General features: G+C 43.1%; 1 protein-coding gene across 2 annotated transcripts in view; it reads left to right on the forward strand.

The window, feature by feature from the left end:
• The window catches only part of LOC120375536 (bone morphogenetic protein receptor type-1B-like), a 279,242-nt gene that overhangs the window by 36,063 nt on the left and 219,334 nt on the right, over positions 1–23,845 (forward strand). The window contains exons 3-7 of one of the 2 annotated variants that reach the window (XM_039496231.1): positions 1,181–1,350; positions 1,991–2,329; positions 8,001–8,297; positions 12,780–12,897; positions 19,709–19,860. In XM_039496231.1, coding sequence (XP_039352165.1) covers positions 1,278–1,350; positions 1,991–2,329; positions 8,001–8,297; positions 12,780–12,897; positions 19,709–19,860 — 979 coding nt within the window. In that variant the 5' untranslated portion in view covers positions 1,181–1,277. The remainder of the gene's footprint in view (positions 1–1,180; positions 1,351–1,990; positions 2,330–8,000; positions 8,298–12,779; positions 12,898–19,708; positions 19,861–23,845) is intronic. The other variant, XM_039496235.1, reaches the window with a different exon arrangement.

Below are 23,845 nucleotides of genomic sequence, written 5' to 3' on the forward strand. Positions count from 1 at the left end.
GGTAGGAAAGAAGGTCCTCTTTCCCCCGACCTCCCATCCGCACACACAGACACTGTTGCTTAAGTGTAGAGTCCACAGCTGAGCATTTGCAACATAAACCAGAGAGACTATCACTGGTATTCCTAGAAACCTGATGAGTCACACAGGTACAGCTGGGGAGCTATTCTGTAGTGTACATCTAGCTCCCTTTTACCTTTGTGGTGAGTATCTGATTATGTAAATGGTGTTGACCCATACGTGGGGTTGTGAAGGAATTTCCCCCCTGGTTAGTTTGGCAGACCCCCTTAGAGCTTTTCATCTCTCTCTGCAGCATGGGGCTTGGGTCCCTTGCTGGTTTGAACTAGTAAATGGTAGCTGTTCTTCGGGTGCCTGCTCATGTCCATTGCACATTGTGTGTGTGCTCTCCACATGCACCGGTGCGGGACGTTTTTCCACCAGCAGTATCCATAGGGGAGCTGCTCCGGCCCCCTCTGGAGTGGCGCCCGCATGGCACGGTATAGGGGGTGCTGCCGGCTCCCCCCACCCTCAGTTCCTTCTTGCAGCCAGTGGCGGTGCATGGGATGTTTGCCGCTCTTACTAGCGTTGCTTAGGCTTTGTTCGTATGAACTAGAGTTCTTGTAAAGGGAGTGTTTCATAAGGACAAGGTGCAGCTGCGGCCCCACCCAGCCTTCCTACCAAAGGTGGTATCTTCCTTCCACATGAGCCAGGACGTATTCCTGCCTGTGCTCTGTCCCAGGCCACACAAGACTGGACGTCCAGGGGGCCTTGGCTTGGCAGAGCTGTATTACAGTCTGTGTATCTGTGCACCCCTACCCGCCTCCACAGGAACTGCTGGGTCACCTAATGTGGAATGGACATGAGCAAGCACTGGAAGAAGAAAAGACGGTTACCTGTTCCGTAACTGGTGTTCTTGGAGATGTGTTGCTCATATCCATTCCACGACCCACCCTCCTTCCCCTCTGTCAGTGTTTCCGGCAAGAAGGAACTGAGGGTGGGGGCAGCTTCCAAGTTTACACAGATCCCTGTGTGGGCAGTCAGGCCATGCTCCTGTCTCAGGGATCCACTCCGGCTTGGGATCCTTGCTGCCCTGCTGCTGTCCTCCCCATGAGGTGATCAACTGAGGTCTGTGTGGTGGCAGAACTGGTTTGTAACAGGCTTGTCTTTCACATTCTCCTCTCAGGCTTGCTGGCAGACTTGTCTGAGGATCTGACAGAGGTGAAGCACAGGGACTACCCAGAAGAACACAGGCAGATCAGAATCACGCCTCTCCTGCAGCAATGGGCTGGCTGGAAGCATCAAACTGGCAGCTTCACATTTCCTTGATCGTGCTACTCTCCATACACACGAAGGGTAAGGAGAAAAAAGTGTTCCGCAATGTAATTCTGACAGGATGGTGAGCTGAAAGATAACCGCTAACTGTTCAATTTTATTATGAAAGGAAAAGTTTAGCATGGAAAATCGCAGCTTAAGAATCTCCAAACCACAGTGCAGTCTGGGAAAGTACAGCATTTTAGCTGTCAGTATGGCGCTCCTCCTGCCACGCACCCCAAAGGATCGTCTTGCGCACCCCACTTTGGAGACCACTGTGTTAAACAGTTCAACGTTTTGTGACTCACCTACAATCCTTCAGTACTGGACATGTGGTTTGTTTTGCAGGATTTTTTTTTTTGGTGCTTTAGGGAATCTTACTCTGGCTCCCTAATAGGACATGATACAGTTAAACCAAATGGCCAGAAGAAACAGCAGTAGTACCTTTGTAGAGTCAGTTTGCTCTCAATGATTGAATGTGTTGTAGGAAGGTAGTAATCAGTAGGAGAAAATTAGCTTCATGAGTCTGCTCTGTGCACTGAGCCCTAATAAAACTTTGGATCCCAACACCCTGAACAGCTCAAGGTCCCACCTTCCCTATTGACAACTATCTTGGAATATGGTTCTTAACTTAGTGATTTGGACCCATCTCTCTACTAACACAACATTTCTTTGGTTTTAGGTGCCTTGGCTGGACCAGTTGTTGATTCACATGTAACAGCAGTTTGGGGGAAGAATGTCACCCTGAAATGCATAAATGAAATAAATGGAACAATAACACAAATCTCATGGGAGAAGATACATGGTAAAAATAAGCAGACCGTTGCTGTTTATCATCCTGAATGTGGGTTTGCTGCTCGAGGACAATACCAAGGAAGAGTGTCATTTAAGAACTACTCACTTACTGATGCAGCTATCACCCTACACAATATAAGCTTCTCTGATTCAGGAGAATATGTATGCAAGGCAGTTACATTCCCGCTAGGAAATGCTGAGTCATCAACGACTGTAACTGTATTGGGTATGTTTGCTTCTTAATTTTATATTTGATTATTTTACCTCCCAAAACCTCCACAAAAAGCTAAATAAACGTCATAGGACTTGGCTCCATGGAGACATCGTGTGTGGCAAGCTGGGGTCTGAATCTACAGCGCAGTATCTTGCCACATAATGATTTCTCGTGTTTACCTTCCTCCTGTGTACTGAAAGTTCAGTAGTGGGGTTTGACAGATGGTTCAAATATTGTTAGCGGGCTCCAGCTTCGTAGGGGAGTGATCGAGTTTCTTAATGCTGTGACTTACAGAAGTATACAACTTATTCTTCTGACTCAAGTTTACTTTAACAATCCTCTTGGCTGACTTAGAAGACAACACAGAGCAGGTGTTGTAATGCAGTATTAGTTGGTTTGTGACTTTTTTTTTGTCATTGTGGCCACATCCATGAGAGGACTACAAGCCTTTTGATTGAAAGTCATTTAAGTGCAAGAAGGAGAAAATAGACATTGAGTGATGGAATTAATATACTGGACAGTGCTTGCTGAGTGAAGAGATTTTTTATTGGGTCACAATAGGCTGAGATGAAAGTGTTGCTATTTCAAATGTTTGAGAAATATGTGCTAAAATAGTGCAGTTAATTAAAAATAACCGTTCACATTCTTGTATGTTTAAAATAAACTGCACGTGAATGGGAAAAATGTCAAGCATTTTTATTTAGAAGCTTTCTTCTCACATTTTAGAAACAATTCAACTAAAGGCAAAAAACAACAAAGCTTGTTCTGAAATTTTGAATAAATAATGTAGCTGTTGACTTAAATGGAAAAGGAGCTCTGTTCAGGATGTTTCAGGTGTATTGAGCTGATGAGATACTAAATGACTATAGAAAGGCTGTTGATGGTGAAATAAGTAAATGGCTACGTACTGTTTTAAAAAGAAATGTAATGGCTCATTAAAAGATTAGGGAGGGTAGTCCAGCAAATACGAAGTAATTCATTTTTTCCAAAAAATTGGGTATTTAAGATGATTGAAGTAAAAACTTAACTGGGGCCTTATCTTACTAATCCATATTCTTATGTTTTCTCTTTGATATTAATGCCATTAACAGTGGTTAACATGAGTTTAGTTTCTTTTGTGCCGTACTTAACATGGAACACTTTACTCATTCAGCCTTTTAAATTAATTATTTAAGGAAGAAAAATAACAGGAACTAGAAACATGTTGCTTCAAATCCAAGTTGTAGAAAGTAGGAGCCTACAAAGAAAATAATAGTCCATATTTCACAGAAGCAGTTCTAGGACTTACTGTGCTAGAGTAATTGGGAGACAAATATCAACTCAAAAAAAATTCATTCTGGTTACAGTCATTGCCACATCAAACATGTCCCTGTGTATTAAAACTAACATTATTGTTAAAATGTTTAATGGTGATATATTATTCAGCTACTTTCAGGAATTTCTCCATCAAATCTTTTTATTTTGCTTAAGTACAGCTGGTCTTTTTTACAAAAAAGACGTTACAGCCAAGAGCAAAATTACTTACAGAATGGAAACAACGCATCATTTCACCTCCTATTGGTGAGGGTTTGTCTACACTTTTTTTTCTTCCATGCCTGTATCTCTAGTCATTAGCGAGAAATATGAAGAACAATACACATTTTGAGTTTAGACCTGACACATGCTATGTTTTGAGTTTAACCTGTAGTCAAAGGGGAAGGTTTTTGAGAGGTATGAACTTGGGAACCTTTGAGTTGAGCAGTAAAGTGAGATGTCCTTAAATATTGGTGGAGTTAAAGTATGACCTTGTGTTGTCAGACAAAGGAATCTTCTCCAAGGTCCTGTCTTATATCAGGAATCCTACTTCAGTTTCCAAACAGGCTGTGATAAGTGCTTGACTCTCTGAAGTGCTAATTTGTATAGCTGCTGCTCTTAACCTGGGAAAGTGTTAAAATGAGTTATCAATATTTACCATCCGTTCATCAGTTAGGCAGTGTCTGATCAAGTCTTGATGTTTTACTGAGCTCTGTTCCTTCCTCCCCTTGTCTGGGTGGACTGCAGAATAGTCTGTTACTGTCTTAAGCCTTAACATATAGTGCTTTGTTGTTATTATTTGTTAGGTGAGTTGGTTACATTGCACTGTAAGCCCCTCTCTCAAGAATTAGGCGTTTAAGTCTCTCCCATGCTTCTTTTCTTCCTCAGGTTTCCTGTAGGTTTCATCTTGAGCAGAATGGTTCCTAGCTTCAATTTTGATACTTTTCTCGAGGAAACCTCTGCTTCCAAAGTGTTTTGTCTACTTGAAATGTTAATTGCCTCAATTGATCTGGATTTTACCAAATCATTGAGTTTTGACTTGAGCTGTTTAGTCCTGTTAAGAAAAAAGATGTTACAAATTTAGTAGTATTCAATGTATCAGAAAGCTTAAAGCTGTAAAAACTGTAAGGGATTTTAGAAAATAAGTGATAAATAGAAAAGGAATGCTTTTGTCTTGTAAAAAAGGTATATATGGCCTTAATTTGATCTCAGTGAACAATACATTCCATGTATCAGAGGAGTAGCCATGTTAGTCTGGATCTGTAAAAGCAGCAAAGAGTCCTGTGGCACCTTATAGACTAACAGACGTATTGGAGCATGGACTTTCGTGGGTGAATACCCACTTCGTCAGATGCATGTAGTGGAAATTTCCAGGGGCAGGTATAAATATGCAAGCAAGAAGCAGGCTAGAGATAATGAGGTTAGTTCAATCAGGGAGGGTGAGGCCCTCTTCTAGCAGTTGAGGTGTGAACACCAAGGGAGGAGAAACTGCTTTTGTAGTTGGCTAGCCATTCACAGTCTTTGTTTAATACTGAGCTGATGGTGTCAAATTTGCAGATGAACTGGAGCTCAGCCGTTTCTTTCTGAAGTCTGGTCCTGAAGTTTTTTTGCTGCAGGATGGCTACCTTTAAATCTGATATTGTGTGTCCAGCGAGGTTGAAGTGTTCTCCTACAGGTTTTTGTATATTGCCATTCCTAATATCTGATTTGTTTCCATTTATCCTTTTCCGTAGGGACTGTCCAGTTTGGCCGATGTACATAGCAGAGGGGCATTGCTGGTATATGATGGCGTATATTACATTGGTGGACGTGCAGGTGAATGAACCGGTGATGGTGTGGCTGATCTGGTTCGGTCCTGTGATGGTGTCGCTGGTGTAGATCTGTGGGCAGAGTTGGCATCGAGGTTTGTTGCATGGATTGGTACGCCATCATATGCCAGCAATGCAGGTCCTTCCCACAAATAAGCCAACCTACTCTGGTACGAGGCTTGAACTTGGTCCTTAACATCTTCATGGAACCTTCATTTGTGCCTCTAGCTACATTAGTTGTTTTCTATTCCTTTTGCCTATTAAAATGGCATCACTTCTGCACCTGGGCCCGATCGTTAGGGGCATTAATATTGGAGCCCCTTTACATTATTAAGGAAAAAGTTTCATTACAGCCTCATCTCAAACTTCTACCTAAACCATTCTTCCATTTCTGCACTAACCAGGCCATATACCTTCCTCTGTATGTGTGGTTCCCCCTCCCCCATCCGTTTCCCAGCCACACCAGTCCAGGGAAGAATCTGCATTCCATACTCGGAATGTCAGAAGGGTGTTAGCTTTGTATCTGGACAGAGCCAGACCATTTTGGAAACTCTGTTTCTTTTGTGGCTCGATCAGAAGAATATACACTTTCCACCCAAAAGACTTCAAAATGCGTTTCTGGAGATATTCTGAGTTGTTATAAGCTCACTAATATTCTGTCCCTTTCTAGAGTAATTGCCCACTCAACTAGATCTCACTCCACTTCTGTGGCACTGTTGAAAAGTGTACCAGTCACTGAAATTTTCAAAGTCGCAACTTGGTCATCAGTACAATTTTTCCAAACAATATGTCTTGGTACAGGCTTCCAGGTCAGATACTGCCATTGCCAGTGCTGTTTTGTCAGCAGTCTTAAATCTGACTCCAAAGCTGCTCCCTCCTATGGATGCTGCTTGGCAGTTGCTTGAAGTGGAGCACCCATCAGGTCACTAATTGAGAAAGGAAATGTGGTTTAATTTTACAGGAACTGAAGTTCTTAGAGACGTCTTGATAGGTGCTCTACTGTTTGCCCTTTTCCCCCCTCTGCTTTGCAGTCTGTCTTTTGGTGACAGTGAAGGAACTGAGGGCTATTTGCCTGCACTGCTTCCTGTATTCTTAAGACGGGACATGAGGTAGTCTGGAGCCACCTGCATGCGCTGAACAGGCACTGCTCCCGAAAATGTCAAAGATGTATCTGAAGTGGAGTGCATGTAGGGGGATTCACCTGGAGGAACTCGAGTTACTATACAAAGTTGCTAACCTCTGAATCAACAAGTGGCATTATTTAGACCGTAGACTACACTTGGATTAAGTAAGAATTCTACGTTCAGTCAAGAATTGGTGGATGACTAACTATATTCACTGGGCGGATGCATAGTTGAACCTTATTTATAAATAACTTAAAGTCAATTTGTATATTTTAATACTAACTACTGTAAGAATTATTTTCTTTTAAATATAAACTGCAGTAGAGATGCTCTGGACACCTGAGTTCACAAAATGTTGGGCAGTTGGATATTCCTTGTTAGTACCTTGCAGCATGTGAGGGAAATCAATCTCTTATTTGTAACTGGCTTGACATGCATAAGTAGACTAAATTTCCTTGCACTTAAATCCTCAGAGGCTTCCCTTAATGTATACAAGTTCAACCTCCTGGACATCATTGATTCTTGGGCATCTGTCAGATCTTTCCTGATGTTGAGTTTTTGCATGTTGATTATCTTGATAGCTATATTTAAAAAAAGAGAAAAATGAAGAGAAGTGAAAAGAATGTTTTGTGGCCAGAGCGTAATGCTGCAAGTCACACTGTTAACTACCAAAGAAAGGCTGAAGGACATAATGGGGTCCGATTTGTTTAATAGTTTGTGAAGCAAGAATCTTTAGTACTACTTTCTCTTTAACTACAAACAAACAAAACCTAAACAAACTAACCCCCCCCAAAAATCCACCGTGGTATCTATGAAACTAGTTAGGTGATAGCACTTGAAGTAAACAACAAAGAAGTTTTGGGTTCTAACCACACTGGAGATGTGTAGTTGTAAATAAGTGCATCATGCATTTCTATGGTATTTATAAAAAAACCTGAATACATGCAAGTTAAACTACAGAATTGCTTAAGTAAATGTGTAAAATATAGTGTTTCTTCCTGGTTAGTTAAACCAATCCCACCAAATGTAGCCTAAAGGCTATATTTAGTTGCACTTCACGTTTTAATGGTTACCAACGAATGAGCATCAACCTTACCTTGGGGGTGGAGGGGGGGAATAAAGTACAGATACAAAGCTAGATTAAAATAAATGATTTAAAACAAGATTTCTTGCTTGCTGATTAAAATCTGACTTCTATCACTTTGATTTTAAATCAGTCCATCCTGGCAACGTGCAGCACAGGGATGTCAGAGCTGTCAGTTGTCCAGATTACTTTTAAGTATCCATTGTGTCATCTGCTGGTTAACAATGTTAATCTGCTGGTTAACAAATCTGCCTTGAAAATGAGTTAGTCGCTGTAAGCTATTGGGGATAAAATGTACATACAGGAATTGAAGTGAGGTTAATGAAACTTTTCAGTCTTGACTGAAAACGTACTTATTTTTTTTATTTCAATAGTTGAACCCATTGTGAGCCTAACAAAGGGACCAAACTCTTTAATAGATGGTGAAAATCAGACAGTAGCAGCCATTTGTACAGCAGCCACTGGAAAACCTGCTGCAGATATTGATTGGGAAGGAGGTCTTGGAGAAGTGGAATCCAGTTCTACTTTATTTCCAAATGAAACCGTGACAGTTGTCAGTCAGTACAAACTCATACCCACCAAATTTGCCAGAGGAAGATGCATAAGTTGTGTTGTGAGGCATCCGGCTTTGGAAAAGGAGCTGAGATATCCTTATGCATTGGACATACTATGTAAGTATACAACAAGTTAACTGTTGCTTTTATAGCTGCTGGTCTGTCCTATGACAACTAGGCCTTAGAGTACATTCCATCAGTAGATCTGCAAGCAGTGTACAAAGAAGGTCAGTATCATTGCCCCATCACACAGATGGGAGAAACAGAGCTAGGAAGAGGTGAAGTGAGTTGATCAAGGATTTGCAGCAGGCCACTGGCTAAGCTGGGAGTAGAACCCAGGGCTCCCAAGACCCAGTCAGTTGCCCTACTTGCTGAGACACATTGCCGCTTACCTTTTAATTAAATTGATTTAATTACCCATCCAGATTCCTCCTATGTTTCTTCATGGACCCTTATTTTTTAACAAATGTGACTAATACTCAGCTGTTGAAGATGAAAATTCATTTCCTCCTTGGAAGCTTTACAGGGACTTGTTATAAGCAAAATCTGTTTTCCCATTCAACAAGCAGGGCTGCCCAGAGGGAGGGGTAAGTGGGGCAATTTGCCCTGGGCCCAGCAGGGGCCCCAAGAGCCACTCCGGGTTTTCAGCAGCACTTCGGTGGCGGGCCCTTCACTCGCGCCTGGTCTTCAGCAGCGGGTCCTTCAGTGCAGCGGAAGACTCGGAGCAAGTGAAGGACCCGCTGCTGAAGTGCTACCAAAGCCTCGGAACGCCGCCCGGTGAGTACAAGTGCCGCAAGCGGCGGGAGCGGGGAGAGCCGCAATCGGTAGCACTTATGCTGCTCTACCACCGCCGCTTCATTCTTCGATGGCAATTCAATGGTGCGTCCTTCCCTCCGAGAGGGACCCACCGCTGAATTGCCGCCGAAGACCCAGCCCTGCCCCAGGCCCCCTGAATCCTCTGGGCGGCCCTGTCGACAAGAATTGAGGTATTTAAAAATACTTGAAATGGTGGTTGCCATTTCTTTCACGCTTGGAATAATACAAGTCATGATATTCCCAAAGAACTTCAGTGATGAAAAATGTTATGGGGTAACTATTCTTAACCAGATCACTCACTACACTACTGAGAGTGTTAGAGATAGCGTGGATAATTTGAGAATCCCTCCACTTGGAAGTTCATTTTCTTTGTTTATCTATATAATTTGTTAAACTTGACGTCCCTAAAAGAAACAAGTGACAGAAGATGATAAATTACCAAGCCCCCCTCCTTATTTGACCCTAATAATCTTCTTTATAATTTCATAACTGCACCTTTTATCTCAGCTGTAGAAATTTGCAGAGCTTTCATCGGTTAGCAGTGTTTGTGTCTTTATTGCAGCAAATAAGTTTCTCTGTATGACCAGATTGTTTTGGATTCTGCATCTTTACTATCGTTAGCATATCACAAGGAAAAAGTGTGGCACATGTACTTCTTCAATTTCAGTTCATTAACAAATACAGCAATAAAAGACCTCTTTCTAGCCCTTTGCTGGTGAACTTCTGGCTGCTTGAAAAACTCTGTCTTGATGGTCACAGATTAAAGCCCTAACAAATGTAGAGCTTGTTTACAATGCCTTGCAGTTTGGATTGTGGGAGAGTGAATATCACTGCTCACCAAGTGCTGAGCTGCAACTGCGCCATGTGGATACTGTCGGTGTGAACTAATCGGTTCTTAAAACAGGACTACATTAGTGTGAATTTAGGAATCTCTTCGTTCACACCCACGGCATCCATGCAGGGGAGTTGAAGTACAGCACTTGGCATGTAGTTCTTTTTACATTCCCATAGTCCAAACTGCAGTTTGAAGACATGGCCTTAGCATATCTCCCTAGATTGACCACTAATAATGCGGTGCTCTGATGGCCTACTGACTTTGACAAGAGTTGCCCCCAAAATAAATTCCAGTCAGTTTCTCCCCATTGAAGAGTAACTTGTAACTTGCCATAAAGAAGTTGAATTTCTTAAAACCTTACATTGTATGCTATGTTGGTCATTTCGATGTGCTGTTACAAACTTCAGTCCAGGTAACCCAAAATGGATGCCTAAAGTTGGGCTATCAAATATATGATCAGAATTTTCAAAAGTCCAGAACATATTGGGGTTCCTAAGGATTCAAAATGTTAGCTTTAGTCATCCATTTTCAAACACAAAATTTGAAGTAGTAATTACTACTACAGAAAAGCAGCTGAGTTGTAAAGATATTTTAAAGATACTTTCTCTCCTTACTGAACATCAGGCCCCTTGCTGTAATCTGCTCTATCAAAAAATTAAATAGCACCAGTTACTAGTTGGTGGCATAAACACACGACCAAAAGAGAATGTTCAGTACATTTAAACAACCGCTTCTTTTTATGGTTACCACTGGCAATCGATTTGGTTTATTAGGGATGGGAATGATGTTGAGGCTTTAGTATAATTATTGATTTTTTTGCCTTCAGTCATCTTGGGGAAATACCATAATAAATACACGTATGGTCTGAGAGTGCCATTGATAGTAAAATTGTTAACTTGGAATCAGGAAACATTTGAAATGGTATTAAAAGACTAAAATTATGACCTATTCCAAGTAATACACAACCTCCTTTAACATAGCCTTACAGTATCCTATCAAGTAAACCCACTGTTAACAACTTGTAAGAATTGTAAAGAACATTTTTGAAAGACAAGTTTGTTAAAAGTTCATTGATTGAATAGAACATTTTTAGAACAAGCAGTAAAGAGTTCTGTGGCACCTTATAGACAAACAGATGTATTGGAGCATGAGCTAATACCCACTTTGACGAAGTGGGTATTCACCCACAAAAGCTCCTTCTCCAGAACGTCTGTTAGTCTATAAGGTGCCACAGCACTCTTTGCTGCTTTTACAGATCCAGACTAACATGGCTACCCCTCTGAATTTTAGAACAGTCTGTATTGGAGGATTGGCTGGTTTTAATGTCTGTGATTGAATTTGGAAAGGACTTTAGATTATGTTATGCATCTTTTCCTCAGTATTAGAAACGAAGAAACGTTAACAGCTTCCAAAACAAATTATAAAAAGATACGGGGCTTCATACTCATGAGAACTTGCCTACTGTTTTTTAAAATTGTGTTGAGCATGAATAGAGAAGCAGTTCTGCTTGGTGCTTTGTTTCAACGTATACTAACAGTCTTCAACTGAATTCTGAATCTTTGCACTTGAACCGAGTAGAGTATTGTACCGGAGTGGTCATAAATAAGTATAAGAATAAGAAGCAAGTTGTGAGAACTGTTAATACTCCATCCAGGCCCTGTGTCATGATACGCGAACAAGGAAGGACGTTATCATAAGGTGGTTTATGTGTAAATATAAAATGCAGATTAACTGAATATTAAGGCAGTCCTGTTGAGGAAGACTTCCAGTTTTTAAACTGCTACTCCCTACATGTCGTTTGCATTAGTGCACAGTCTGGAGAGAAAAAAGCGTCGTCCTTACATTATTGATGACAATAGCTGAAGAGAGACCGGCCTAATAGGACATTTCCAGTCTCTATAATGTAACCTTTCTGGCCTAGCCCAGTAGCGACAACCAATATCCATAACATGCCTCAAACATAAATTAATAACACTAAACTATATAAGAGTTGGAAATCTGTGGCTTCAGTGAGAAGAGAGAGAGAAAGATTTCAAGTCCTGCTCTCCTTTTCACCCTTTGTGCCACCTGCATTTGGAGGAAGTAGTTGAGCCTGCTGTCCTGGACTGAGCGCAACTATCCTACTTTGAATTCCGACCTCATATTACTTAAGTGTGCTCTACCTTTACTTTTTACTGTAGCAGACCCTTTCAATTGGTGTGTCAATTATATCTGCATGTTTACATTGTGTTGTAGAATACTGTGAATTTGCCCCAAGCATCCCAGTTGAAGCCTTCCAATAAGTGTGTATTTAAAACTGTCAGACATTTTCTAGAGCTGGGTTAGTGTGAGATTCTGTGAGCAAGGCTGCTGTACTGAGGGGTGGAAAGAAGTTGGGAAGATGGGATTCAGATTGGAGCCATTATGACTATTCATTGCTTTTTGAGTCCTTTGGGGGAAAAAAAATAAACACAGAATACGCTAAAGTTACTTGTTGGTTTAACTAGTAGTATTAACATAGGCACAGTGCAGGTACCTACTACAGTATAAATCATTAGCCAGAAGTTACTCATGTCATATCTGCAATTCATCATTTACCACCGTGTAATATGAATTTTTTTGAATTCACAGAATTTGGTATATTTGAACTATTGAAGTTAGCACTGCATCATGCTAAAAATTGACATTGTTGACATAGACTGTATAATTAGCTCCGCTTGTTTCAGTTAACAAACTAAAAACTTATGGGGCCCACTGATTTGCTTTATGTTAAGCCTCCGATGCCAACTACCCATGTATACATGTAATTTACTAAGCTTTCCAGGTAGGACTACCATTGCTCGTTGGAGATTAAGCACTGCCATACTCTTTGTTAAATACAACATGTAGACATATCATTCTAAGCAATGCGTCTCCTTTTAAGTAATGTACTTTGAATACTGGAATGTGAAATGACTCATATTTTATAGATGCCCCTGAAGTTTCAGTAACTGGGTATGATGGAAACTGGCTCATTGGAAGAGAGCATGTTCAGCTCCAGTGTAATGCTGACGCAAATCCACCGCCCACGGAATTTACATGGACCAGGTGAGTGTTCATGAAAACAAAAGATGAATTTTCCATTTAAATACATAATCAATATTTTAATAAAGGAGAGTTTTGAAGGGTGTTACTGGCTTACGACATAGTGGAAACAAGGCCCTTTGACTGCTACTAGCTTATCTGGTTTCAGTACATGACTAATGCACATTCTGTGTATTAGGTATGACTGCTATTGAAATATGTCCCATACATCAGATGTATGGATTGAGACATGTGGACATGTGGATGTTGTAAAGAAAAATATTGGCCTTATGTAATTGATGGCTCCTGAGGAAAGGGGAGAAGTAGCAATTGGGGTGGGAAAGCACAAGTGAAGAATGATTGTTACTCTGAAGTCTGAGCAGTTACCAATGCTTTACGATAAATCCACTTATTTTTATAAATGGAATAACTTCTTTGACAGGTTATTGTGATATTGAGTTTCTTGGGCTTAGTGTAAGACATTATAAGCACCTGTTGTCCAGCCTTCCTCCTCCGTGTGAGTTGAGGATGTGCATAAAGCAAAGACGCAAAAAACCTGAGATATTATTTGAATAAAATTATATAACATTGATATTACATTGAAAATTGGGATGGAAAACACTTGAAGTATCATTTCAATCATCAAGTTTACCATGCTCTAGTGAAGAGTAAGGCATTGTATCTACTTCCAAATAAGCTGCATGAGATGGCTCCCCTCATGACTCAAAACTTAAGTCAACCCGTGCTGAGGTCTGGTATCTCTGTATGGCTTCCTGTTGTGTGATAAAAGCAGTATTTCATGACTCCAATATAAATTGGATGCCTTTACTGAGAGTCCTGCTGCCTGCCCTCTGTAGTCTTGCATGTTAAGTACGTTCCCCTGGAGGGAGCCACCTCCAGAGCAAATATATGGCCCCAAAAGGTAACTTCCCTTTTACTTCAACTTCACTTGGTCCGTCTGTCTGAAACCAAGAAAATAACTTGTGTGAGTGTTGAAGTGTATGTAGTGCACAGTAATAGTGCTATGAGAATCACTGACAATAATAGTGCTATAAGAAGCATTAAAGATCAGCTGCGGTACCACCTTGTAGCCTCAAGTTGCTTCCTGGATCAGTTAGAAGAAAAAAGACTAATAGTTTTAGCTTTGTCTTTGTCTACACTGGAACTTCGTTGGCAAAACTTTTGTCATTTAGCAGTGTTAAAAACACACACACACACACACACACTCCAAACAGCAGAAGTTTTACCGATGAAAAGCGCCAGTGTGAGCAGTGCTTTGTCGGCAGGAGTCGCTCATTGCACGACTTTTAGCAGCATGGCAGTAGCGGCAGAGGAATGTCGCTAAAAGCTGTGTGGTGTAGACAAAGCTTTTTAAAATTGTATTTGAAATGTGGGGTTAATAATAATAAACATATATAACCAAAGTTTCTTGAATGGAACCTCCTAAATGCAAAACAAAATATGCTATCCAAGTATTACATTAAAAATTAAGAAACAAATAAAGTAGTCTCAATTGGATCACATTTGAACCAGTTGGATTAAAAAAAAAATCCCCTCCTATCCTCTCCAACATGTTATGGTGCAGGTTAAAAGTAATAAGGACAAATAACTAATCTGGTTTTACAAGATATGTTAATCTTCTCACTAAAGGGGCTTTCATAACACTTAAACACATTCCCAGATTTAGTTTCATTCCTCATGTGGTATAGACAAGTCTAACATGGTTTGTAAGAGCAGAGAACTTTAATTTCAAGAAATTGGAGATGAACTTGTATACAAATTTCTTGTAATAAACCCTTTGGCAGAAACTTAATCGTGATAAAAATGCCGACTTTAAAAAGTTGAGGTTGCAATTTATTGACAGGATACTGAGCTACAGTGCAGAGGGTCAGACCACTGTTATGCAAGGCTGGAGAGCTGGGTCACGTGTGGGGTATTTACTTGTACTTTTTTCTGAAAAATGAACAAAGTAGTGGCATTTGGAGAAGACAAAGGAAGAATCTCATCTGTACCTCTTTGTCCCAGAAAAAAATTCAGTTGAAGTTGCTTTCAGATCTGTTTTAAATTCTGAATAATGCTTTTGAAGAAATACAGAATTGAACTGGTGCAGAATAGCTGTATTTTTGCCTTTTGTCCACTGAATTTTAAGGTAAAGGGGCTAGGTTATATTTTCAGTAATAGTAATAACACATGCTGAGCGAGCTTAATAACTTGGAAGTAGATGGACAAATCTGTACACAACAAGGTGTGACAAAGTTCTTCCTCTACCTTGGTGGGTCCTTCGCTTATTGGCGGATTTGCTCACCTCACAGATTCACCCTGTGGGTTGGGAAACAGCCCAGAGACCTTCCCCTCTGGTAGAAGCCACAGTCCAGGTCAATTCCTCCTGTGTCTGATCAGGAGTTGGGAGGTTTGGGGGGAATCCAGACCTGCCCTCTACTCCGGGTTCAGCCCAGGGCCCTGTGGATTGCAGCTGTCTAGAGTGCCTCCTGGTACAGTTGTGCGACAGCTACAACTCCCTGGGTTACTTCCCCATAGCCTCTTCCCAACACCTTCTTTGTCCTCACCAGTGGACCTTCCTCCTGATGTCTGATAACACTTGTACTTCTCAGTCCTCCAGCAGTACACCTACTCACTCTCAGCTTCTTGCACACCTCTTGCTCCCAGTTCCACACACGCACTTCTTCTACTCTGGCCTGACTGGAGTGAGCGCTTTTATAGCATCAGAGGGGCCTTAATTAAAATCAGGTGCTTAACAGCCTCACCTGACTCTTAGCAGGTTAATTGGAGTCAGGTGTTCTCATTAGCCTGGAGCAGCCCCTGCTCTGGTCACTCAGGGAACAGGAAACTGCTTACCCAGTGGCCAGTATATCTCCCTTCTACTACTCTGCTCTTCTCAACTGGCCTGAGTCTATCACAGAGGTTAAGGAATCCTTGTTTGGCTTAGGAGATGACAAACGAGTGTATATTGTGGCAGTGTGTTGTGTTCACGCAATGAAATGACAATAAAAGTCCATGCATGTACAATGAAAAATAACTGAACATGCACAAATCTGTACTTGTTTAAGCCATTTGACTCCTATGGTGGGAAGACTTTGAGATTGGCAAGCAGGATAGCTATTAAGCTGCAGAAATAAAACATTTCTATAGTTGTCTACCAGTCACTGGCCTATAGTCAGCAAGATCTCACGTGGGAGAAAGTCTGAGGGTGTTCGTTCACTGTACATGTTGAATTTTTAGGGTACTGTTCATGAAAAGTAGCTGTAGCATGTGGTGTTGCATGGCAGACTGTGTTGACACTTCACTCATGGAAATACACACACACTCTCTCTCTCTCTCTCTCTCTCTCTTTTCTTTGAGTAATGTCCCTGTGGGTGCTCTACGTCAGTATACGCTGCCTGCTCATGCACTCTTGATCAGCGATGTTTGTCAGTGGTGTCCGCACCTATGCCCTCTTCACCAATAAACTGCCAGTGTCTTGCAACAGAGCAGTCCATGCCCAGTAGTTGAACTATGCAGCTGGCTACCCTTTGCTTTCTTATGCCTTTCTCATTTTAGTTTCTTATTAGTTTTTTTTTCTGTTAGCACAAGTTCATGCTTTGAGAGGGTTCATCCCTTCTTTCCTCTGGGACCCTGTTCTCTCCTTCACCCCCACCCTCAACTCCCGGCCCTCATCCGCAGCCCCACGTGTGGGTTAGGCTGAAGACCCTGGACTTCATATCTTTCCATGTGTGCCACAAGTCCTTCCCTTGGAGTGATGGAGATTCAACCTGCCTCTCTGCTGCTTGGGAGAAATCCACATTCCCTCTAAATGTAAAGTCTACTTAGATTTAAAAACAGATCTAAAAAACTGAGGTAGGAAACCATATATTCCTATTTCTGTAGTGCTTTTTGAGACCCAGGTGGTGAGTTATCCCCAAATATATTGGTTCCATTGACCAGCTCTCCTTCAGCAGTAAACAAAGACGCTGGATTTCCCAAGGAAAGACCCCATTCTCCAGAATCAGACGAAAAAGGGAAAATAACTTCCTTGATCTGGGTCTCAAGAGACCTCATGTCCAAACACAGATATTGCTGAGGCTCCCTTTCCTGCAGTACTGTGACCACGGGAGCATAGAATCATAGAATCTCAGGGTTGGAAGGGACCTCAGGAGGTCAACTAGTCCAACCCCCTGCTCAAAGCAGGACCAAAGCCAACTAAATCATCCCAGCCAGGGCTTTGTCAAGCCTGACCTTAAAAACCTCTAAGGAAGGAGATTCCACCACCTTCTTAGGTAACCCATTCCAGTTCTTCACCACCCTACTAGTGAAAAAGTTTTTCCTAATATCCAACCTAAACCTCCCCCTCTGCAACTTGAGACCATTACTCCTTGTTCTGTCATCTTCTACCACTGAGAACAGTCTAGATCCATCCTCTTTGGAACCCCCTTTCAGGTAGTTGAAAGCAGCTATCAAATCCCCCCTCATTCTTCTCTTCTGCAGACTAAACAATCCCAGTTCCCTCAGCCTCTCCTCATAAGTCATGTGCTCCAGGCCCCCTAATCATTTTTGTTGCCCTCCGCTGGACTCCCTCCAATTTATCCACATCCTTCTTGTAGTGTGGGGCCCAAAACTGGACACAGTACTCCAAATGAGGCCTCACCAGTGCTGAGTAGAGGGGAATGATCACATCCCTCGATCTGCTGGAAATGCCCCTACTTATACAACCCAAAATGCCATTAGCCTTCTTGGCAACAAGGACACACTGTTGACTCCTATTCAGCTTTTCGTCCACCATAACCCCTAGGTCCTTTTCTGCAGAACAGCTGCCCAGCCCTTCGGTCCCTAGCCTGTAGCAGTGCATGGGATTCTTCTGTCCTAAGTGCAGGACTCTGCACTTGTCCTTGTTGAACCTCATCATATTTCTTTTGGCCCAATCCTCTAATTTGTCTAGGTCCCTCTGTATCCTATCCCTACCCTCCAGCGTATCAACCACTCCTCCCAGTTTAGTGTCATCTGCAAACTTGCTAAGGGTGCAGTCCACACCATCCTCCAGATCGTTAATGAAGATATTGAATAAAACTGGCCCCAGCACTGACCCTTGGGGCACCCCACTTGATACCGGCTGCCAACTAGACATGGAACCATTGATCACTACCCGTTGAGCCCGACCATCTAGCCAGTTTTCTATCCACCTTACCGTCCATTCATCCAGCCCATACTTCTTTAACTTGCTGGCAAGAATACTGTGGGAGACTGTATCAAAAGCTTTGCTAAAGTCCAGAAATAGCACATCCACTGCTTTCCCCTCATCCACAGAGCCGGTTATCTCATCATAGAAGGCAATTAGATTAGTCAGCCATGACTGCATACCTAGAAGTCATCTAGAGAGCTTCCAACACTGGCATCCGACTCAGCATTCATTTTGAGATTTGGAGGCAAAGTCCTTATTTGTACAGTCTTCCATAGCCAGAAGTGAAAAGCGTACCATACCTATTCTGGTGCTGCATCCGGCACCACCCCATATGCTTACTCCTGAGAAAACACATCCACATGCCCTGGTACTGTCCAGACTCCTATCTCACAAAGACCTCCGAATCCTCAAAGAGCCCGAATCACCATTATTGAAAGGTACTGAGAAGCACTCCGCACTGGTACCAACTCATTTCTCTGAGCTTGCTTACCCTCCATCCTCTTCTTCGATGGGGACTCACGCTGTAGTAGTGACACCATCCCCACACAGGCTCTTAACTTAATTCCATTGACATGATTTGGAGCCAAACTGGTGATAAAGTTGGTCTGTTTTAAGATTGCTCCTTCTTGTAAATGACTTTGGAAAATGTGTCCTTCAATCCTTACTTCAAAAGATGGAAGATGACTTATTTACAGCCTACAAACCTGCAGAAGAGCACAAAAGACTCCTTGTGAAGGCATTCTGCGCCAAAAAATTCTGCACACAATATTTGAAATAATTGTCAGATAAATGTGGAGGCTCCAGCATGGCGTGGGGAGCTCAGGACACTGGCTGCACAGAGACGGAAGATCACTGTGCAGCTCCAGCGTGCCCCCTCCCCGCCTCCCTGGGACAAAGACAGAGCAGTGAGGCTGTACTCAACTGTGACATAGTGTGCCCCAGAAACACCCCGTGGCCCTACCCTATGTGCCATATGCAATAGGGCAGGCAGGATCCAAGAGTGGAGGGGCTTAGTGTGGGGGAATCCAGGTGTGAGTTGGAAGGGTTCTGTGTGGGGCAATCTGGGTGCAGGAGGCTTAGTGGGGGATCTGGGTGCAGGGGTGGGGGGAAGGTCTGGATTCACAGGGACTTGTTGGATGGTTCTGGGTGCAGTGTTAATGGAACTCTGCATGAGGGTCCAGGTGAAGATGGTTGGGGCTCAGTGTGAGGCTCCAGTGGGGTCAGGATCCAGGTGCAGCTGGTTGGGGCTTGGTAGTGTGGGTTGTTGGGATAGTCCACGTGCAGGGGGAGTGGGGCTAGTCGGGCGGATTCTGGGTATAAGGGGGTCTGGATGCACGGGGAGCAGCTCCCTGTACAGCGATTTGTTCCTCTGCAGCTGAGGAGCGATGGATATAGGAAGTATGGGGGGTGATAGGGGAAGGGAGAGGAGGGAGTTGGCAGAGCTTCCGACAGCTGGGGGAGAAATCTGAGGATGGGTCTAACATGACCCCAGATGCCATGCAGGGGAAAAGGAAGTCCCGTCCTCCATAGCCCAGCCGGGACTAGCAGCTGAGCCCAGTTCAGGATACGAGCCACCAGCCAGGTCAGATAATTCATTTTGCTTTTAAATTTTATTGTGTAAATTCTGAGAATGCTTAAACTTCCAAATATTGTCTAATTCAGGTTGGATGGGCAATGGCCTGAAGGTTTAATGTCTTCAAATAATACTCTGCATTTCAACAGTCCGTTGACTTACAATTATGCTGGGACTTATGTCTGTAAGGTGACCAATTCCCTTGGACAAAGAAGTGATCACCAGACGATCTACATTTTAGGTGAGTTGTTGTTTCTCCCTTCACTTATACCTAAAACTCAGTCTTTGATTAAAGGTAATATAAATCTGGGAAGGACAAATGGAAATAAACCATTTCCCTACTAGTACTGCTACTGTTTCTAGGGGCTAATATCATTGTTCCATCATGCATGCTGTCTGCCAGTCGTAGTACTGAAAAGGCCCACAGTAGTGTCTGAGATGATACACGAGCCTTAAGTGCTGGTAAGGAGTTAAATACAATGGCAGAGTTGAGGGCAGAGGGAAGAAATGTTATAAAACCCAAAACACTTTCCTGAGGGAGTCTGGTTTTATTCCTTTATCCTCAGCTGAGCTGGTCAGAATAACAGTGACGCCTCTCACAGCTCATACACTCCTATGGAGCAAGCATAAAGCTAATTACAAGGGGCAGAAATGGTTAGCGCATCTTGCTCCACCTGCCCCTTTCCGTCTGTGTGGTACTCTCTTGTGGGTGGGGTATTGCTGTTGGCAGACTTTTCGTTAGTATTTAAATCAGGAAAGCACTTATTCCATGGTTTCCGATGGTAAAGAATCTCAGGAGCAGACAGAAGTGCCATGTCATCATAGTACACGTTCCTTTGAGTATTGCAGCATATTGAAAGAGTACCGTGGCCTAATGAAGATCACACGTAGTAGCATCAGTAGTAGAGCTGAGACCCAACATTATTATATTACCACGATGATGGGGGTAAACTAAATGGAATTGCTTAATTTTACCAATAGGTGCAAATGTTTCAATTAACGGGTGGTAGCAGTATTCAGAACATGAACTATAAATTCATTTTATTCTTTCTATGTTCTTGAGGGCAAATCTTTATGGTAAGGTCTGAATCCATTCTTATCTCAGTAACTACTATACTGGTGGCATTGTAGCTTGTGAAAACTACTACACGACAAACCATGGTTCCATGTTCTTTTTATTTTGCTTCGGTTTTGGTGCAAGGGGCTTTCAGCATGTGCCCAGCAGCTCCCCCTGAATTCAGTTCCAGTCTGGAACTCTCAGCACTTCTGAAGTCAGTCCACTTCTTTAGGCACTTGAACATGAATTTAGTTTCCTAACTCTAAACACCCATTTTAAAACATTGATTCTAGTCTTTCTGAACAGACTCAGCATTGTGAGTAAAATGAGACAGACCTTTTCTTTCTGTCAGTAATAACACGTACCCTGATAGGAAAGGAAAACACCGTCCACTAAATCTGTTTGATTTCTTGTCAAAGTATAGTATTTAATGAAGAATGTGCTCCTCCCCCCTCCAGTTAAGACTGGTATATTTTAAAGCATATCAATATCCTTATAATCATGCATGCCAAAATAAGGGTTACTAAACTGTCATGGAGTCCCTGGACTATGCTCTGGAGCTGCTCCCCACAAAGCCAGTCAGGACTTTGGGGAGCCTCCTCTCCCTTGGAGCAGACTGTCTGCAGGGCAAGAAGCTCACACGGCTTCACCTCCTGGGTCTGACCTTGGAGCATTCAGCATCCTCTACCCTCCGTGCGCTTCCCACAGTGCTTTGTCAGCAGGAGAGTTTCTCCTCCCAACACTCACAGAGGTGGATTTATTAAGCCGACAGGAGAGCTCCCGTCAACTTAAAGCACCTTCACCAAATGTGCTACAGCGGCAGAGCTGCAGATTTGTAGTGTAGACTTTCCCCATGTCTCGTGATTGTAATGAAAGCACCATGCTGCACTTGTGACAGAGTGACAAATGGGGGTTTCCCTGTCCTCCTATCTCAAGGATCTTCCCCTTTGTATTACTCAGTTCCCAAGAGTGTTACTGGAAAGACCTGCTCTGGAGAACAGGTGAGAAGATTCTGTGCCAGAAAAATAAGAGTGAGGAGGACAAAATGAAAAGGAAATAAAATTCTAATTAAATCGCTCTTGTGATTTCACCATTGCACTCCTTCATAGTCTCCGTAGGCCTTCAAAGACTTAACACACATGCTTAATGTAAGGCCTGGTCTACATTATGCGTTTAAACCGGTTTTAGGAGCATTAAACCGATTTAACGCCACACCTGTCCACACTAAGAGGCCCTTTATATTGATATATAGGGCTCTTTAAACCGGTTTCTGTACTCCTCCCTAACGAGAGGAGTAGCGCTAATATCGGTATTACCATATCGGATTAGGTTTAGTGTGGCCGCAAATCGACGGTATTGGCCTCCGGGCGGTATCCCACAGTGCACCACTGACCGCTCTGGACAGCAATCTGAACTCGGATGCACTGGCCAGGTAGACAGGAAAAGCCCCACAAACTTTTGAATATCATTTCCTGTTTGCCCTGCATGGAGCTCCGATCAGCACGGGTGGCGATGCAGTCCGAAATCAAAATCCAAAAAGAGCTCCAGCATGGACCGTACGGATGTGATCGCTGTATGGGCAGGCAAATCTGTTCTATCAGAGCTCCGTTACAGAAGACGAAATTCCAAAGCATTTTTTAAAAAATCTCCAGACAGACGCCATAGCAGGGACTCAGCACACTGCTGTGTGACAAGCATAACGGAAAGCCAAAGAATCAAATGGATGCTCATGGAGGGAGGGAGGGAGGGGGGACTAAGGACTCAAGCTATCCCACAGTTCCTGCAGTCTCCGAAAAGCATTTGCATTCTTGGCTGAGCTCTCAATACCTGTAGGATCAAACACATTGCCCGCGGTGTTTCAGGACATAGCTCATCAATTTACCCCCACCCCCAGAAGTAAAAGGGAAAAAAATCATCTCTTGACTCTTTTAAATGTCACCCTATGTCTACTGAATGCTGCTGGTAGACGCGATGCTGCGGCACTGAACTGTAGCATCCTTGCCCTCCCTCCTTGGTGGCTGATGGTACAATATGACTGATATCTGTCGTCATCATCAGCCTTGTGGCAGATGGTACAGTACAGAAGGACTGGTATCCATCCTCATCATCAGCCCATGAGTGCTCCTGACTGGCCTCCCGGTCATTCCCAGTAGACGGTACAGAACGGGTGGTAACCGTCTTCATCATAACAACAGGGGGCTGAGCTCCATCAGCCCCCGCCCTTCATGTGTAAAGAAAAGATTCTGTACTGCCTGGACTATCATAGCAGCAGGATGCTGGGCTCCTGTCCCCCACACTGCTTAATGTCCTGTCTGGACTATCATAGCAGCTGGAGGCTGCCTTCCCCTCATTTTATCTCAATAACAAGTCACTGTTTCTTATTCCTGCATTCTTTATTACTTCATCACACAAATGGGGGGACACTGCAACGGTAGCCCAGGAAGGCTGGGGGAGGAGGGAAGCAACAGGTGGGGTTGTTGCAGGGGCACCCCCTGTGAATGGCATGCAGCTCATCATTCCTGCGGGATCTGACACAGCAGCTGTGCTTTCTAGTTCTCTGATACACTGGATCTCTAGTACACTTGCCCCATATTCTAGGCAGGACTGATTCTGTTTTTAGATATCATAAAGGAGGGATTGACTCGGGGAGTCATTCCCTTTTTTGTATTTTGCGCTCCCAGCTGATCTCAGCCAGGGGCACCTATGACAGCAGCAGAAGGTATAGCACAGAAGGACTGGTAACCATCATCTCATTGCCAATTTACAATGGCATGGTAGATGGTACAGAACGGCTGATAACCATCTCTGCTATCATGCAAAAGCAAATGAATGCTGCTGTGTAGCGCTGCTGAATCGCCTCTGTCTGCGGCATCTAGTACACATACGGTGACAGTGACAAAAGGCAAAACAGGCTCCATGGTTGCCACGCTATGGCGTCTGCCAGGGCAATCCAGGGAAAAAGGGCGCGAAATGCTTGTCTGCCGGTGCTTTCCCAGAGGAAGGAGGGACTGACAACATTTACCCAGAACCACCCGCGACAATGTTTTTTGCCCCATCAGGCACTGGGATCTCAACCCAGAATTACAAGGGGCGGGGGAGACTGCGGGAACTATGGGATAGCTACGGAATAGCTACCCACAGTGCAACGCTCCAGAAATCGACGCTAGCC

Source organism: Mauremys reevesii, linkage group 12 (genome assembly GCF_016161935.1).
Source record: "Mauremys reevesii isolate NIE-2019 linkage group 12, ASM1616193v1, whole genome shotgun sequence".
NCBI classification, from domain to species: domain Eukaryota; kingdom Metazoa; phylum Chordata; order Testudines; family Geoemydidae; genus Mauremys; species Mauremys reevesii.